Source organism: Natator depressus, chromosome 4, assembly GCF_965152275.1.
Source record: "Natator depressus isolate rNatDep1 chromosome 4, rNatDep2.hap1, whole genome shotgun sequence".
Lineage (NCBI taxonomy): Eukaryota > Metazoa > Chordata > Testudines > Cheloniidae > Natator > Natator depressus.
This window is the reverse complement of record NC_134237.1, coordinates 111,550,663-111,568,965: the sequence shown is the minus strand read 5'-3', so window position 1 is coordinate 111,568,965 and position 18,303 is coordinate 111,550,663. Positions and strand designations below refer to the sequence as shown.

Here is an 18,303-nt window from a genome sequence, read left to right as displayed (position 1 = left end):
AACAATGACAAGAGTGGCCACTTGACTTAAGGGGATTATGGGACATTTCCGGAGGCTGATCAGAGCTCAGTAATGCAACACCTCGTTCATACTGATGCTCAGGCATTTCAGCCAAGGCGCAACAAACGTTAATCTTCTCGTCAAGGTGGAGTACCAGGAGCGCTCTAGCTGTGGAGTCAGCGCGTTCTATGTGCCTTGCCAGTGTGGACAGGTAGTGAGCTAGGGTGCCTGGGGCTGCTTTAATGCGCTCTAACTCACAAGTGTAACCAAGCCCTGAGACTTAGATGAACACAACCTAAGCTTTCAGGAACTTTCAGTTTCTTCTCACTGTATTTCTGTGGGGACTGAACTGTTCAGATTTAAATTTGTTTTTTTAAATTTATGTTTATGCATTACTGTGAAGGTAATGTCTGTAGATTATAAAATAACCATGTCATGCTATAAAAATTAGGTTATTATTCTTTATCATAAGATTTTATAAAAGTATTTAATTAAATTCATTTCTTTAGTTCCTTTTGGGACCTGAATGTTGGGAGGTTGACCCTGTACGATCCTTGCTGAAAATCCTTAGAGACTGAACTCTGGGTCTCTAGCTACTTTCTGTGGGAGTTGGTTTTGTTTTGTTTTGTTTTAAGGTACTGGAGACGGGAAATGAAGTGAACTCTAGCCCACCCAAAGGTTACACTTGTTCTGGCTTCGAAGATATGCAGAAAGAGTGGACTCCTGAAGTTTGTTTCCTTGATGGAAGAGAAATTATTTGGCACAGATGACGGACATCATTTCCTAATCTAAATTATTAACAAATATGTGTTCTTTGGAAGAGGGATACCAGATATGAAAAGCAAAGTGCATCTTATAACTCACGGATTTAGTTCCAATTTTAGTACTCTAGTAAAACAGCTGTGATCAAACACTCTAGTCATCCTGTGTTCCTTCCAAAATTACAAGAACCAATCACTTAAACTAAAGGTGAGTCTCTCTATTAGCTGTCAACAGTAAAGGGACTAAAGCAGAGTTAACCAATTCTGATTCCATCCAGTACAGAGCAGTAGCATGCATACATACTAGCCAATTCGTTACACACACGTTTATTTGTACTGTCCCCAAATACTCATTTGCCATTCTATAGCTGCTTTTTTTTACCCTCGCCCTCTAGAGATGCTGTGCATGCACTCCCAAAGCCGCCACTCTGTCATCTCATGGGCTTCTTTAGTTCTACATGCTGAGGATGCATTGGTCATGTAGCTCTGGGAATTGGACAAGCAAAGTTGTTCCTTTTTATCCAGCTGCTCTCAAACATAAAAGAAAGCCCACTCATATTTATACCTTGCTCTTAAATGCAAAGGGTCATATTCTTCCCTGATTTAGACCCTGTATGGTTCTGGTAACTTCAGTAGGGCTGCAAGTGGTAGAAATCAGAACAAAATTTCATCCAAAGTCTCAAGTGTTGGTTGCTAACTACCATCAGCAGTTGTCACTTATTGCTCTTGCAATAAGCACCTATCTCTTAACCCAATTGTTAAAGATCTATTGTGTCTGCAATGGCTGACCCATACTGTAGGGGCCTATCAAATTTCAATAAAGTTATTAGTACAGTCTCCTTGCCATTTTTGGTACGGGATTGCGTATGACAATCAAGTGACACAATAGCCCTAAAGGATCTGGAGCATTTCTCTTTTGCTCAAAAAACATTGTATTTGGTTCTTTTGTCAGTCTCCACTACCACCTGACCATATTCTTTCTCTCTCTCTCTCTCTCTCTTCATTGCCATTCCATTTCATTTATATTTGGTAAAATAACTAAGATGCGTAGTAAAATTTGTATTTATCTGGTGACCCTGTGGAAAAAATTTTTCCCAACTGAGCTGATACGGGCCTGCTATACACCAAATGGAAACTCATGAATTATAAAGGACTGTAAATGGCTCTGGTTTTACAAATAAATTATCACATGACGAACTAGTATGACCAATAGGGTGCCTAGATATTGTGGAGAGAGGTGAGTGAGATGTGGATTCTCTGGGGAAGTAGTCTGATTCTTTGTGCAATTTGCCTGAGTGTTTCATTATAATAAAGCCATAGATAGCATATAAATGGATTTCTTTGATTCCGTCATTCCATTTCCTTTTTTTGCCAGAAACTGTAATTTTCTTATAAGCTGTAAATTAGCACTGCAGAGATGGATAATTCCACATAAATACTCTGATCTGGACACTGAAATAGAAAAAATACAACTCTATTTCCAGAATCACAACTCGCACTAGTTTCAGGCCAGTCAGTCGTGGGTAACACTGATTTAGGACATTGTTGTATGTAAGGAACTGCAAGTTCTTGGCAGCAGGTTACTATTGTAAGCTGTTTCTTCTTTCATCATATGGTATATTATAAAACCAAAAGGCACAAATTTAAAAATCTCTGATTATTTAATCATGAAGACCGACAACTAATAAAAAACAAAATACTCTTGTGAAAGCATGTTGGGAGACTATGCAATGTAGATCAGTTTGTATCACATTCAGAAGCAGACTGGAGAAAAGTGTGAACAGTCTAGTCTATTCAGACTTGACTCTCAATCCCAGAGTAGCTGGCTGATTCTTCCTCAGTTACCACAGTGAAATAGTTAACTGTACTGTAAACATGAGAATTCAGAGTTAAATTCCCATTTTCTTAACTGACTTCACACCTCTTTTAAGGATATTGTTTTTATCTGTCTGTAGTCTCAGTGTGACACACTGCATCATTCAGATTTGGAAGATTTTTCTTTATGTAAAGAAGGCTTGAAAATTAAATGAAATCTTTAAATTCTTCAGAAACTGCTGGGGCCACTACAGCATTGCTAGTTCAGTGTGCTGCCCTGCATTGGCTCAATCCATATTATGTTTAGGATTTTAAAAGTGTGAAGTATATATGCCTATAATCTAAATCAAAACCATCTGAAGGCTTTAATGACAAGATATGCATTCATGGTCTGTACATATGTATTTTTTCCAGAGCCAAGGATGTTTGCATTGCTTTACATTACAAGTTTTGCCATCTATACAAGCGGACAATCTCTTCACAACCAGCTCAAAGGAGAAAATTACTACACGAGATATATTTGTAGCATTCCTGGCTTGCCGGGCCCTGCAGGTCTCCCCGGAGCTATTGGATCACCAGGGCCCCATGGGCGTATTGGTCTTCCAGGAAGAGATGGTAGAGATGGCAGGAAAGGAGAAAGGGGTGAAAAAGGGAATGCAGGTATTGAATATTTGCGCTAACTAATGGAAAAAACAAAACAAAGAAACCAACAACCAGGATCTTCTCCTGGAACTTACTGTATTTTTTAAAATTTTATTTATCAGTGACTTCCTGAGTATAAAATACTAGCAAATATAAATGTAAGATACTGTTATGTATGTATGTAACAAAAAATGACAACTTATATCAGATTTAAACTCATAAAACAAGAACACTGAATCTCCAGGGTGAAACTTCATCATTATTATTATTATTATAATTTACAATTTTTCATTTTTAGCTGAAAAAAATTAGTGTTAAGGTTGAGATTATCTATCAGTAACTTAAAGTTAAAACATTGTTTTTGGGATAATTACAACATCTGTAAGCACAGGAAATTCAGACTTAAGGTGAAACTTAAAAGAAATCCAAACAAGTTAAGAAAATAAATAGTTAGTGCACCCAAGCGACATTAACTTCATCCTGAAATGATACCATTTAATAACTATGCAATTAAGATTAGCGTAACATAGTTTTGTAGTTCCGGATTAGATTAAACTGAATGCTAAAGACACATTAGATATTCTGGGTTTTTTGTGTGTGTGTGCCCTAATTAAGTATTTCCAGACCTTAACATGTTTAATTTTGGGGGGTCTACTCACCTGTATAAAGTTACTCATGTGGATGGACTGTTTGCAAGATCCAGGCCTAAATGAACACACAACACAATAAGTAATAGGGGCAAACAATGTGTGGAAGATAAGAGGAAAGGAGTGTGTGTGTGAGGTGAGGAAAAAAAAAAGTTTTCATAGTTACAAATAGTAAATTATGTGTAATTTATGTTCCTCAAAATGCATGCACCCTTTTAAAAACTTCCTACCCTATTTGTTTCTAAAACATCCCTAGTCAGCCAAAGGAAATGGTCAATATTAATGTACAATTTTCTTTATTACTGAATCACTACAAACCTTGTCCCACCATTACCCCTTTTCTTGTTGCTTTAAATCATTTTTCAATATTTGTTTTTTAAATTTTGATATAAAATCTCACCACATTTGTGGTGGTATTGCTTCTTATTTGTTACATAGGGTCATCCTTTGTTTTGGAGACATCCCTCATGAGATTTTGATTTAAAAAAATGGAACAATATAAAATTAACAAGGCACACATTAAATGGATTAAAAATTCATCAATGAGCAGATGTGTTTCTAATGGGGTCCTGAAGGGATTGGTTCTTGGCCTTATACTATTTAATATTTTTGTCAATGTTCTAGATGAAAACAAAATCATCACTGATAAAGTTTGCAATGACACAAGTTGAGGGAATGGTAAACAAGAAAGAGGACAGGTCACTGATATAGAGTGATCTAGATCATTTAGTAAGCTGGGTGCAAGCAAACAATATGTATTTTTAATATGGCTAAATGTAAATCTAGTAACAAAGAATGTAGACCATTCTTGCAGGATGGAGAACTCTATCCTGGGAAGCAGTGACTCTAAAAAAGATTTTGGGGGTCATGGTGGAAAATCAGTTGAACATGAGCTCTCACTGAGGTGCTGTTTCCAAAAGGGCTAATGCGATAGTGGAATGCATAAATAGGAGACTCTCGAGTAGAAGTAGAGAGGTTATTTTTATCTCGATATTTGGCCCTGGTGTAAGTGCTGTTGGAATACTGTGTCCAGTTCTGGTGCCCACAATTCAAGAAGGATGCTGATAAATTCTGGTGCAGAGAAGAGTCACCAGGATTAAAGGGTTAAAAAACATACCTTATAGCGATAGACTCTGTACCCCAATCTATTTAGCTTAACAGAAGGTTAAGGGATGACTTGATTACAGACTCTAAGTATCTACATGGGAAACAAATATTTGATAATGAGCTCTTCAATCTAGCAGAGAAAGGTATAACATGATCCAGTGGCTGGAAGTTGAAGCTAGATAAATTCAGACTGGAAATAAGGCATAACACTTTAACAATGAAAGTAATAAACCATTGGAACAATTTACAAAGGGTTGTGGTGGATTCTTCCTCACTGACAACTTTTAAATCAAAATTGGATGTTTTTCTAAAAGATTTGTTCTAGGAATTTTTTTTTTTTTATGGCCTGTGCTATACAGGGGGTCAGAATAGATGATCGCAGTGGTCCCTTCTGGCATCTTTGAAAACATAGGTAACTATTATAGTATAATACTAATATTATATAGACATAAGAAAAGTACAGTTTAATAGATTGAGTTCAGTTGAGAGGTACTGTTTAATACTTTGGTTGTCAAATGTCTACGCCATATAGCAGCGGTCCCCAGACTTTTGAGGGTCACACCCCCCATTACTCCTGTCTGTGCCCCCTCATACCCACCCCAGAGCCAGGAGGGGAGCCGCGGCTCGGGGGCGGGGTGGGGGAGGCTGGAGTAGAGCTGCAGCCAGGCTATGGTGAGGGCCGGCAGCCGGGCCCATGGCCAGATGCAGCTCTGCTCCTGGCATGGCCCCCAGCCTCAGCCCCGGGCCAGGAATGTAGCTGTGGCCAACAGCCGAGGCTGTGGGCTGGCATGGGGCTGGGAGCAGAGCCACGCTGAGGACTGGGCTGGGCACCAGGCCAGGAGCCATCAATGTGTCTGGAGATGGGACCAGAACAGAGCTGGAGACGGGGAGGAGGCTGGGTGGTGCTCCCTCCTTCCTCCCATCCCGTGGGGGCTGGCCTGGGTCCCGCCATGCCATCTCAGATGTTCCTCCACTCCCTGCTAGGGGGCACGCTGGGACCTCTGCCATACAGTAACTGGAAGTTTTAAAGAATTTCCAGTCTAAAAAATATAAGCTATTTCTTGTCAATAGTGACATAACTTACTAATAGAATTTTCAAGCTCTTATGGCTATATCCTGTCATTGTTCTGCACACAGAACTTCCATTAAGAATAAATGGAGTTTTACCTTTAAATAAATAAATGCCAGATTAAGGTCCTTAGTATTAATATAACGTCTCACCCTTGTTTGACATGTGATGAATTTTATGCATTGTCAGTGCACACAAAAACAAAAATAGACATGTTTTTTAAATCTCAAATTCCATTCTAAGTGTGGGGTGTTTTTGAAAATCTGACAAGGATTACACCAAACCAGTTTAATTATATATTTAATTTTGTTCAAACATATCCAGTAGCTCATGGAATCATTTGCTTTGCCACCTACAAAAGAGATTGTATATGTAATAATTAACTAATATAAAATCTTTTTCAAGGTTTAAGAGGCAAGACTGGACCTTTAGGAGCAACTGGAGATAAAGGAGACCCAGGGCAGTCTGGTAAAAAAGGACCTACAGGATTGGTTGGTGCCAAAGGCGAAGTGGGTCCCTCTGGACCACCTGGGCCTAAGGGAGATAAAGGAGAACGAGGAGAACGAGGTGTACCAGCGATCTGTAAGTGTGGAAGGATAGTGCTGAAATCTGCCTTTTCTGTTGGCATCACCACGAGCTACCCAGAAGAAAGATTACCAATCGTATTCAATAAAGTCCTTTTCAATGAGGGTGAGCATTACAGTCCTTCCACGGGGAAATTTATATGTGCCTTTCCAGGGATCTATTACTTCTCTTATGAGATCACCTTAGCAAATAAGCATCTTGCAATTGGGCTGGTTCATAATGGGAAATACCGAATAAAGACATTTGACGCTAACACAGGAAACCATGACGTAGCTTCTGGATCCACGGTGATCTATCTTCAGGCAGAAGATGAAGTGTGGCTTGAGATCTTCTACACTGACCAAAATGGTCTCTTTGCAGATCCCACTTGGTCAGACAGTTTGTTTTCTGGATTTCTCTTATATGTTGATACAGATTATCTTGATGCCTTATCTGATGACGATGAACTGTGATATGGGAGATGTCAAAACATCTCCAAACAAACTAGACAATCTGACACAGGATTTGATTTGGAGTATATAGGAGACAAAACAATAATGATATGAACTGGAATCTTATTTTTGCTTTGATGGGACCACAAATCGAATGTGGAAGAAGGTTTCCAGCCTCTGTGCAGGACATTTTACCAAAGAGCAGGGATAACAAAATTAATAATATACTAATGAATGACTGTCACTCCAGACCTGCATCCTCTTAAAGATTATGTTTATAATAATATTTAAACAAATTTAAGATAATGTACATCAAATTTTATATAAAAATATATTGAGTTGTGAAGTGACTGATAGAGTGATATTGACTTATTAAACCTCTGGATACTTTGTATTTGTTATTAAAGGAAAATTGAATGCCTGACATCACTAACAGCCTTGGTCATTCTAGGGAGGTAACTATTTAAGAGATACATGTGATAAGAAATTTAGAAAGTAGAATGAAATAATACAGTAATGGCCTTTTGAGAGTGATGGACCCTGGAAAGACCATTACTTCACTTCAGTCAGATACCAACACTAACAAAAGACATATAGAGCCAGGTGACTTCTGAATGGAGCCATGCAGATTTACACTAGCTGAGAATCTGGCTCAGTTACATTAATTAAAAGGAGACCAGAACCAAGGGTCTGTATCCAATAAATTGATTAAAAATTGACTAACTTAGTGAACTCCAAAAGTAATTGTAAATGGGGACTCGTCATCCAATGTGGGTTTCTAGTTCAGTCCCACAGGGATCTGTTCTTTCCAAATGTAAAATATAAAATCACCCCTGGCAAAGTGTGCAGATGACACAAAAATCAGTACAGTAAAAATAATGATTAGGATAGTTCTACAGAGCAATTTGGATCCAATGATAAGTTGGGCTTACCTGAACAATATACATTTTAATACAGACAAACGCAGTGTCATAAATTGGGGCGGGGGTGTGTGTGTGAAGGTCGGTCACATCTGTAGGATGCGGAACTGTCTCCTGGAAAGTAGTGACTCTGAAAAGGACTTTTGGGCTATGATGGATAATCAACTAAACATGAGCTCCCAGGGCAATGCTGTGACTAAGAGGGCTAATGTGATCTTGGGATGTATAAGCAGGGGAATATCAAATAGAAGTAGGAAGGTTGTAGTACCTCTGTATGTTGATGAAACCATTTCTTGAATACTGTGTCCAGTTCTGGTGTCAACACTTCAAAATAAGATATTGGTAATTGTCAAGGTTCCTTCCCCACTCTGAACACTAGGGTACAGATGTGGGGACCTGCATGAAAACCTCCTAAGCTTACTTTTACCAGCTTAGGTTAAAACTTCCCTAAGGTACAAACTATTTTACCTTTTGCCCTTGGACTTTCGCTGCCACCACCAAACATCTAACCGGTATTATTTTTATTAGGAAAGAGTCCGTTTGGAAACGTCTTTTCCCCCCCAAAATCCTCCCAAACGTTACCCCCCCCCTTTCCTGGGGAAGGTTTGATAAAAATCCTCACCAATTTGCATAGGTGACCACAGACCCAAACCCTTGGATCTTAAGAACAATGAAAAAGCATTCAGTTTCTTAAAAGAAGAATTTTAATAGAAGAAAGTAAAAAGAATCACCTCTGTAAAATCAGGATGGTAAATACCTTACAGGGTAATCAGATTCAAAACATAGAGAATCCCTCTAGGCAAAACTTTAAGTTACAAAAAGACACAAAAACCGGAATATCCATTCCATTCCATTCAGCACAGCTTATTTTCTCAGCCATTTAAACAAACAGAATCTACCGCATATCTAGCTAGATTACTTACTAAGTTCTAAGACTCCATTCCTGTTCTGTCCCCGGCAAAAGCATCACACAGACAGAGAGAGAGGCTTTGTTTCTCCTTCTCCCCAGCTTTTGAAAGTATCTTGTCTCCTCATTGGTCACTTTTGTCAGGTGCCAGCGAGGTTATCCTAGCTTCTTAACCCTTTACAGGTGAAAGGGTTTTTCCTCTGGCCAGGAGGGATTTTAAAGGTGTTTACCCTTCCCTTTATATTTATGACAGTAATACTGTAGGAGCAGCAGTGATCTGTATGCTCTGTATGACTATGCTATGTATAACCTGTATGCCCAAAAGGTCTGTTACACTTCCCCCCCTGCATTTTCTCTCCTCTCCCTCTTTGAATACCTGTGAAGTGGCTTTCCCTCCTGGAATGCTTGTGGGATGAATGGGCTGGTTGAACAGCTAGAAGATCAGAAGAGCTCCTAGGTAGACAAGGTATCTGGGACTCTAATTAGTCAGCGATCACACACCCAGTGCATGACACTGCATGGACACTGTCCGAGGTGGAGTGTGACCAACCAGACGCGGCCAAGTCATCTCTAGTCGCAGGGCATGAGGAGCAGTTCCTTAAAAGGGGAAGGGGCCATGTGCTCAGGAGTGCACTCACAAGCTTGTACCTCCTGTGAAGGCCCTTCGCCCGGACTGCCAGGCCAGTGGTTCATCGCGTTGTGTTCCATCGTGCCTCAGGAAGACTTACCTTCATCGCACCGTCTGTCGCTGTGCTGTGGGACACTTACCTTGAAGGATCCTGACATCTCCAGTGCTGTGCCTGTCCTGGAAGCGTGAGTATGCGAGTGTAAGTGTGACACCCCCCCACACACCCTTCTTTTGAGCTTAGCTAACAGTACAATAAACGTGCTGCTTTCTGCCAAATTCTGGTGGGTCATTAGTCCTCCCTAAGCTAACTAGCTGGCCTAATTTCAGGTAACATTAATGGTGGAGAATGTGGGCAGCTTAGTGGAGGATTTGACCCAAGAGTAGGGGTCTCCTAGTGCCCCCCCGGTAGTCTCTTGAGTGGGTCCGGCTCGAGCCTGTAAAAAGTGGTAGGCTAGCAACCCACTGCAGGGAGAAAAGGATGCCACTATTAAGTATGCCAGTGTAGGGCAAGGGAGAGAATTAGGTGTAAATCCCCTGATGGTCTCTTGGGTGGGTCCAGCTCGAGCCTGCGTGAAAAAGTGGTAGGCTAGCAATCCACTGCAGGGAGAAAAGGATGCCGCTACTAGGGATACCACTGTGAGACAAGGGGAAGGAAAAGACAAAGCAGCCCGAGCGAGAAGACACACCCCTTGTGGAGTGGCGCCACCGCCCGGGGTGTTAGAATGGCTCCAAAAGAAAGGGGCAGACCCCTGGATGCCAGGGGCGGTTCCACCTGGGAGTTTTCATGAGTTGGAGAAGGAACGGGATAATGTGGAAGTCGCAGGTTCTACTGCAGAAGTAGAGAATGCTGCTCTGAGCCAGGCAGTTACCTGCCTGAAGGATCTGGTTCTGGAGGGGTCTGCCCAGGAGAACAGGGTCCGGGGGGCTTATTCAGCCTGGGCCGCCACCATTGGAGTGAAAGCCCAGGGGGGGCACGGGACCATATGATGATTGGGACAGGGATATCTGGTATGATCTGGATCCCTCGGATCCGGACTCCAGATGGCCAGACCCCAGACACCGTATTGCGGTGGTCCAGAGGATGGTCCGAAACTATGGGCCTGCACCTGCAGGAGGCGGGGCAGCCCCAAGTACCAGACACACTGTGGCAGAGACCAAGTTGGCTCCCACGCAAGCAATAGAGTTAGCAAAAACCCTGGATGGCATAGATAAAACCCCAGAGGGAAAATGGGTACACCGCAGACAACTCAAACAAGCAGGGTCTGCCGCAGTGGGAGCACTGTGCTAATTTGTTTCTAAGCTTCTATCTTTCAGCCTCCAAACCGGAACATCAGGAGAGCTGGTATCAGCTGAAAAGTTACAGAAATACCATGGTTATAGTGTCGCGACAAAGTCTGTGTTCAGTGTTTTGTGTTGCATGTTCTGTGTCTGTCTCTGGTGGGTGTCCTGTGCTAGCACTGGGTCCAGAGAGAGAGAGGATACTACACTAGGGTAAATGCCTTTTCCTCTCTCTACTTCCCCGATCTCCAACCAAATTATCAATCACATCCACCTCTGTCCAAAAGACTTTGGTCCCCAAGGCATCCGGTTTATTTTTGTTAGGTTCTCTAATAATCATTTTGTTGATTTTTGTTATTGATACATTTGTATTGTTAGTTACATTTTCTTGTATTGTTAATTCCACACTTTCCTCTATGCACCACGGTTCTACTTCCCCAAGTTCATGGGCTCCCATCAGGGCCGGCTCTAGGTTTTTTGCCGCCGCGGCCCCTGCCCCCCCTACACTTTTTTTTTTGGCCTTTACACATGGGATGTGCCAGCTAGTGCTGATGGGACAGGGGCCGGGATGGCTGGCTGGGTGGGGTGTGTGATGCTGCGGGGGGGCCTGCCCCACATCGGGTCTCTCCCCTGTGGTGTGCCTTGGCCCCAGGGATGTTGGCTGTGAGAGGGAAGGACACACACAAGACAGACAGACAGACAGACACCAAGCCCCCGGGGCACGGAGCGCACTAACCGGCACATACAGCACTTGACCCATCTTTGCCGCCTCCTGGGTGCCGCTTCCCAGCCGGAAGCCCTTGGACCAGACCTAGAACTGGAACTTGCCTTTCTCCCCCCCACCGGAGCCGGTGCCCCCCTGCAGCACCCCAGTGATGCGCTGGTACTTGCTCCGGGTCACAGTCTTGGTTTTGGCTGAGTCCTCGTAGGTGCGGCAGCACCAGTCCCGGAACTGCCGCCCCAGCTCACTGTCCCCGGGGCGGCTACTCCGCAGCAGAAGTGGGGGCTTCGACATCCCGGATGGAGGCAGCACCCGACCCCCTGTCCCAGGCTGGAGATGGCAGCAAGCCCGGCCAGCCCCTGCGCTGTGCCCTGCCCAGCCCGGCTGGTGGGAATGGAGTCAGGATGGGTGGCGGGGGCAAGTCCCTGGGAGGGGCCGCTGCGGGGCAGGCGTGGAGGGAGTGCGGCAGCCGGACAGTGACCCAGCAAGCCGGGCAGAGGGAGGCAGCAGCCGCTCCTGTCACAGGATCACAGTAGGCTCCGGCTCATCCCCTTCCCTCCCCCGGCCCAGCCCTGCCTCCTCTGCCCCCCTCCAGCTGCCTCCTCCTCGCTGCGGGATCCCACCTGTTAGAGCTGCGGCGCGGCCGCCCTTACCTCCTCGCCTGGCCTGGAGACACAGGGTTCCGCGCTACCTGCCTGGGGCCGGACCACAGGCAGAGTCACGTGGGGGCTGGGCAAGGCGGCACATGGCTGGGCAAGGCCACCCCTGCAAATGTGCTTGCTTTGCTGGTGCCTAGAGCCAGTCCTGGCCCCCATTATCACCCCCTAGTTGGATTTTTGACCTTGGCCCGTGATTGTAGGGCCCCGTCTTTCAGGTCTTGGATTTGTTCCCCCCCGCCCCCCCCCAAGACCCCTTGAGAACAACTATTAGTAATAGGGGATTCTGCAACATTTTAGCAACTAAATGTTTGTTTAAGTATCCGCAATTTCACCAAGTTCCCTGTTACTATGTATCTTCTAAATCAGTTTAACCTTGCATAACAACTGTGGTACTCCCACAAATCTTATTTGTTGTGTTTTTAAGGGTTAGCGTTAACTTTTATTGTTTGATGGCTATTGCAGCATCAAACTAGGGCCTCATTTTGTTTGTCAGTGTACCCAATTATTGAAATGGTGATGGTTTTATTGTATTCCCAATTATTATAATTGTGATTGTTTGCATTTGTGTTTATATTATATCTGGTGTTTAGTCAATTGTAATGGTTTTAGTTATATTCACCTGGTTATGATTGTTTGGGTTGTTTGCAACAAATTACCTGTGCCCTACAATGACTGTAATGATCATAGATCAAGGGGCGGAGTGCTGTAGGAGCAGCAGTGATCTGTATGCTCTGTTTGACTATGCTATGTATAACTGTATGCTCAAAAGGTCTATTACACTTTCCCCCCACCCCCATTGTCTCCTCTCCCTCTTTGAATACCTGTGAAGTGGCTTTCCCCCTCCCCCTCCCTCCTGGAATGCTTGTGGGATGAATGGGCTGGTTGAACAGCTGGAAGATCAGAAGAGCTCCTAGGGAGACAAGGTGTCTGGGTCTCTAATTAGGCAGCGCTCACACCCCCAGTAAATGGACACTGCACGGACACTGTCCGAGGTGGAGTGTGACCAGCCAGACGTGGCTAAGTCATCTCTAGTCGCAGGACATGAGGAGCAGGTCCTTAAAAGGGGAAGAGGCCATGTGCTCAGGAGTGCACTCACAAGCTTGTACCTCCTGTGAAGGCCCTTCGCCTAGACCGCCTGGCCAGTGGTTCATTGCGTTGCATTCCATCGTGCCTCAGGAAGACTTACCTTCATCACATCATCCATTGCTGCACTGTGGGACACTTACCTTGAAGGATCCTGACACTTCCAGTGCTGTGCCTGTCCTGGGAGCGTGAGTATGCGAGTGTGAGTGTGACCCCCCCCACACACACACACACTTCTTTTGAGCTTAGCTATCAGTATAATAAACGTGCTGCTTTCTGCCAAACTCTGGTGGGTCATTAGTCCTCCCTAAGCTTACTAGCTGGCCCAATTTCAGGTAACAGTAAGGGCTCAGAATGAGATACAAGAATGATTTGAGGTTTGGAAAATCTGCATTAAAGTGAAAGATTTAAGAAAGTCAACCTGTTTAGGTTATTAAAGAAAAAGCTATGAGGTGACTTGATCAAAGTCTTTAACAACCTGCGTGGGGAGAAAATTTTTGGTAATAGAGGTCATTTTAATCTAGCAGACAAAGGCATGACAAGATCCAATGGCTGACAGCTGAAGCTAGATAAATTCAGACTGAAAAAAAAACCCAATTTTTTTAAACAGTGAGGGTAATTAATCACTGGGACAACTTGATGTGGTGGGTTCTCCATCACTAGAAGCCTTTAAAATAAGATCAGATGTTTTTCTAAAAGATAAACTCTAGCTCAGCTAGAAGTCATGGGTTCAATGCAGGAATTATTGGGCAAAGTTTTATGCCTTGTGTTATGCATGAGCTCAGATTAGATCAGTGGTTTTTAATGTGGGGTGCGAGATGCCCTTTCTGGGGGTGCGAGACATGCCAGATTTTTTGGGAAGGTAAATCATTGAAAACACAAATTAAGCACAGGCACGTAAGTACAACTACTTTGTTTCATCAAGCCTATGTATTTATTAACATTATACATTTTTAACTATTACTGTAATATACAAACAAAAAATATATCTAGGTTTAAAGAACTGACCTACTTCAATGATTTTTGATAAGGGATGCAAGAACATATTTTGAGAACCAAAGGTTAGGATAAGAACCACTAGATGATCAAAATGGTCCTTCTAGCCTTAATATATCCTAACTCCATTGAGGTCAATGGCAAAACTCTCATTAACTTAATTGATAAAAGGACCTGACCTAAAGTCCTTCCAATTAGTATTGCAGCTTCTCCAACTGCTGAAACCAAAATCTTTCTCATGGTAATTACATGGAGACATACAAAGAAAAAAGAAAAGAAGTACTTGTGGCACCTTAGAGACTAACCAGTTTATTTGAGCATGAGCTTTCGTGAGCTCATGCTCAAATAAACTGGTTAGTCTCTAAGGTGCCACAAGTACTTCTTTTCTTTTTTCTTTTTACGAATACAGACTAACACGGCTGTTACTCTGAAATGGAGACATACAGTAAACAACTATGGTAATGGATTTATTTGCAAGCAGTAACACATGCTCATGTGACGGGCTGGTCAAAAAATTATCTTTCTGGGGTTTTCTTTAAGGAGATTTGGGTTTTCAACTAAAAATTTGTCAAGGAAAGTGCCTGCTTTCTGTGAAATTATTTTGGTTTTTGGAAACTTTTTTTCAATGAGAAGTTGAAATTCCATGGAAAAATACCCATTTTCTGACCAGATCTACTTACATGTTAAGGAACCAATAATTAAACTGAGTTTATTACAAATAAATAGTCAGTTGAAGAGATGTTGACAGTATCATGGTAGCAACTCTGTAGTTAAGGTTCAGTGATGTCTCTTTTATTTTAAGTCCCTGTGCTCAGCTACTTATAATTTTCTCAAAAAATTCTTTTGGTGCTGAAACTTTTCACTCTTTGCCTTAGCCCAGAGATGACTTTTAATGGAAACTCTGAAGAAAATTTTGAGTTTTCTGAAGGTGAACAAAAAACTGGGACTTAAATTATTTTGTAAAAAATTCAGTTGGACTTTTACAACTAGATATCTCAAAATTAGCTTTGTTTTAATTCAATAATGCATGCTTTCCCTTGTTTGAAAAAAGATGGATCTGAATGTAACTGTCTTTACTGATTTCAGCACATACCAAAGTATGATGTTCTGAGGACTCATAGATTCAGATATGAGTATTCATAGATTCAGATACTTTTTTCTGTGACCGTTCTCTTAGCCTCAAACAACTCTATATGACTATAAGGATGGGGAGACCTTTCTAGCCATCATAGAGTCAAGGTATATGTACTTTCTAAAGTTTAGACTTGTTATCCAGGATGAGTTTTCCTAAAGCATCCTTTTTCTGTAAGAGTAATCTTTTCAACTTTTCCTGCACAACGGCATATGACATTTTAAGGATGATTTATATATGACTTGCCTTTATTTGAGTTTTAGAGGATTCTGGATTAATTATGATAAATCATGGAAGTCTTGGTATGTTGCAACTGGAAAGCCGTTGACTGGATACTTGAAAAAGATTAGCTGTCTTGGTCTGAGCATCCCTGATATTATCTAAAAATTTTCAAAAAGCGGAGCTGGGCTTGTAACAGAAACCTTTATAAAAAAAATCAAAATAGGATAAATGAATGGGATGGGTGGTAATGAAGAGCAAGAATATTGAGGATTCAGAAGAAGAGCTTTAATTTGAACAGTTTGGTGCTACCATTAAAATATTGTGGTTAAAAGAAAGATAAACAAAACCATATGATACCTGAAAGAAGGATGGTTATTAGACACTTCCCATGTTTCCACATAGCTCAGCATGGATTATGGGTCACATAAGGCCATCTTCACACAAAGAAAGAGAAGAAAAGATGGAATGGTTTCAGGATCCTCATCTTGAATACTTGAGATTAATCAAGCAGCAGTCTTGGTAAGAAACCATAGTGAAAAACAAGAGTTTTAAAGTTTCCCATCTAGAATGCTCTGCTCATTGGTCAGACTTGTTTCAATGTGTAGCACCTTCTTCGAATATTCTGATCCCCAAGAATGGTACAGTCCATTGGCTGCTCCATTTGAAGTAATTCTGTAACTCATTTTAGGGCCAATGGGCCAGGCTTCATTAAGCTCTTTCATTTGATGGCAGGACTTCTGAATATGCAGTGCCTCCTTCTAGTAGTCAGGTGAATAAATGCATGCACAAACCCTATTACCTCTAGGATATTAACATATTTAAAATGAATCTAGGACCAGTTGATCATAAGAAGAAACAAATAACTTAATAGGGGAAAGTTCTCAGCTAAATTAAACTGAGACAGGAGCTGGTGGACAGAGGGGACCAGGATCCATTGCTGTCTCTGGCATCATTATGCCATCCCCAAGGCAACTCAGCAGGCTGAGAGCCCAGAAGTAGGAGCAGGGTCAAGGATACCACTCCTTCTGGCAGCTGGGCCAGAACTTGGAGAAAGGCAGAACCAAGTGTGGTTCCCTGGCCACAGGAGAAGCGTAGGCCCCTCCCCCCATGCCTCCATGGGAAGGGCAGAGACTCCAAAGGCCTGGGCTCTCTCTGTCCCCCAGCCCCTGGCCTATTCTTATATTCTTTCATCTCCATATTAGTTTTTTTGGAAAGATGGGGGCCTCAGTTTCAGATTTTGTTCCAGACCCTCCAAATTCTCTGTCTGGCTCTGCCATCACTTGGAGAGAGAGAGAGAGTTCCTACGGTGACAGAAAAACCCCTTCCGTCACTGTTGTCTGCATCTGTACTATGGGGTTACAGCAGCATAGCTATGTCACCATACCTGTGTTGCTGTAGCACCCTGTAGTGTAGACATGGCTAGAAATGACAACAGAATTGGGCCTGTAACCCCACAGAAATCATAATTCAATGGGAGCAGGATTGGGTCCAAACCTATATACAACAAAAAACATTGATAACTTTGCTTACTTTCAACTTATTTTTTCCAAAAATGTCCAGTGCATGAGTTTACAAGGAGACTTAACTGTTTGGAGCTATTGAGAAAAGTTAGGCAAATATAAAAACTTCAAATTTGGGAAACTTTTTACTAACCAATAACTCAAAAACTGCACGACTGGTTTTCTTAAAACTCTGCAGAACTATTCACCTTTGCCATCAAATTTGCTAATTTTCAGGCAAAACCAGTTTTCCAAGCCAAAGTTATGGTGGGGGACTAAAATAGGGCTTTATAATGAATGTTGTTTGTGACCCTAGCTGTTAGAGAGACTACTGCCTTTTATAATCACGATATAGTAAATGAAGTGTGGAATAGATGAATGTTCTAACCACGCTTAGGATGAAAGTTATGCCATGGGAACAAGTAAACTGAAATGTTAATACTTATCTCTACTTAATTCTAGACTTGTATTTTAATAGTCATGGAAAAGTAGCTTCAGCTTCCTTAAGTTTTCCCACTTGGATTATGTATTTGAGATAAGGTTGTCAATTAATTGCAGTTAACTCACGCGATTAACTCAAAAAAATTAATCGTGATTAATCCCAGTTTTAATCGCACTGTTAAACAATAGAATACCAATTGAAATTTATTAAATATTTTGGATGTTTTTCTACATTTTCAAATATATTTTTTTCATTTACAACATAGAATACGAAGTGTACAATACTCACTTAATATTATTTTTATTACAAATATTTTCACTGTAAAAATGATAAAATAAATAGTATTTTTCAGTTCACCTCATACAAGTACTGAAGTGCAATCTCTTTATTGTGAAAGCGCAACTTACAAATGTCGGTTTTTATTTCTGGTTACATAACTGCTCTCAAAAACAAAACAATGTAAAACTTTAGAGCCTACAAGTCCACTCAGTCCTACTTCTTGTTCAGCCAATTGCTAGGACAAACAAGTTTGTTTACATTTACGGGAGATAATGCTGCCTGCTTCTTATTTACAATATCACCTGAAAGTGAAAACAGACATTCACATGGCATTTTTGTCGCTGGCATTGCTAGGTATTTACGTGCCAGCTATGCTAAACATTTGTATGCCCCTTCATGCTTTGGCCACCATGCTTCCATGCTGATGACACTCATTTAAAAAAATAATGCGTTAATTAAATTTGTGACTGAATTCCTTGG

At 41.8% G+C, this 18,303-nt stretch overlaps 1 protein-coding gene across 3 annotated transcripts in view; it reads left to right on the top strand.

The window, feature by feature from the left end:
* Nucleotides 1-7,312, top strand: part of C1QTNF7 (C1q and TNF related 7) — a 59,657-nt gene extending 52,345 nt beyond the window's left edge. For 2 of the 3 annotated variants that reach the window (XM_074950140.1, XM_074950139.1), the window contains 3 exons: nucleotides 636-969; nucleotides 2,991-3,236; nucleotides 6,447-7,310. In XM_074950140.1, coding sequence (XP_074806241.1) covers nucleotides 2,999-3,236; nucleotides 6,447-7,078 — 870 coding nt within the window. In that variant the 5' untranslated portion in view covers nucleotides 636-969; nucleotides 2,991-2,998 and the 3' untranslated portion in view covers nucleotides 7,079-7,310. Of the gene's footprint in view, nucleotides 1-635; nucleotides 970-2,990; nucleotides 3,237-6,446 lie in introns of all 3 variants that reach the window. The other variant, XM_074950142.1, reaches the window with a different exon arrangement.
* Nucleotides 7,313-18,303: the final 10,991 nt, after the last annotated feature.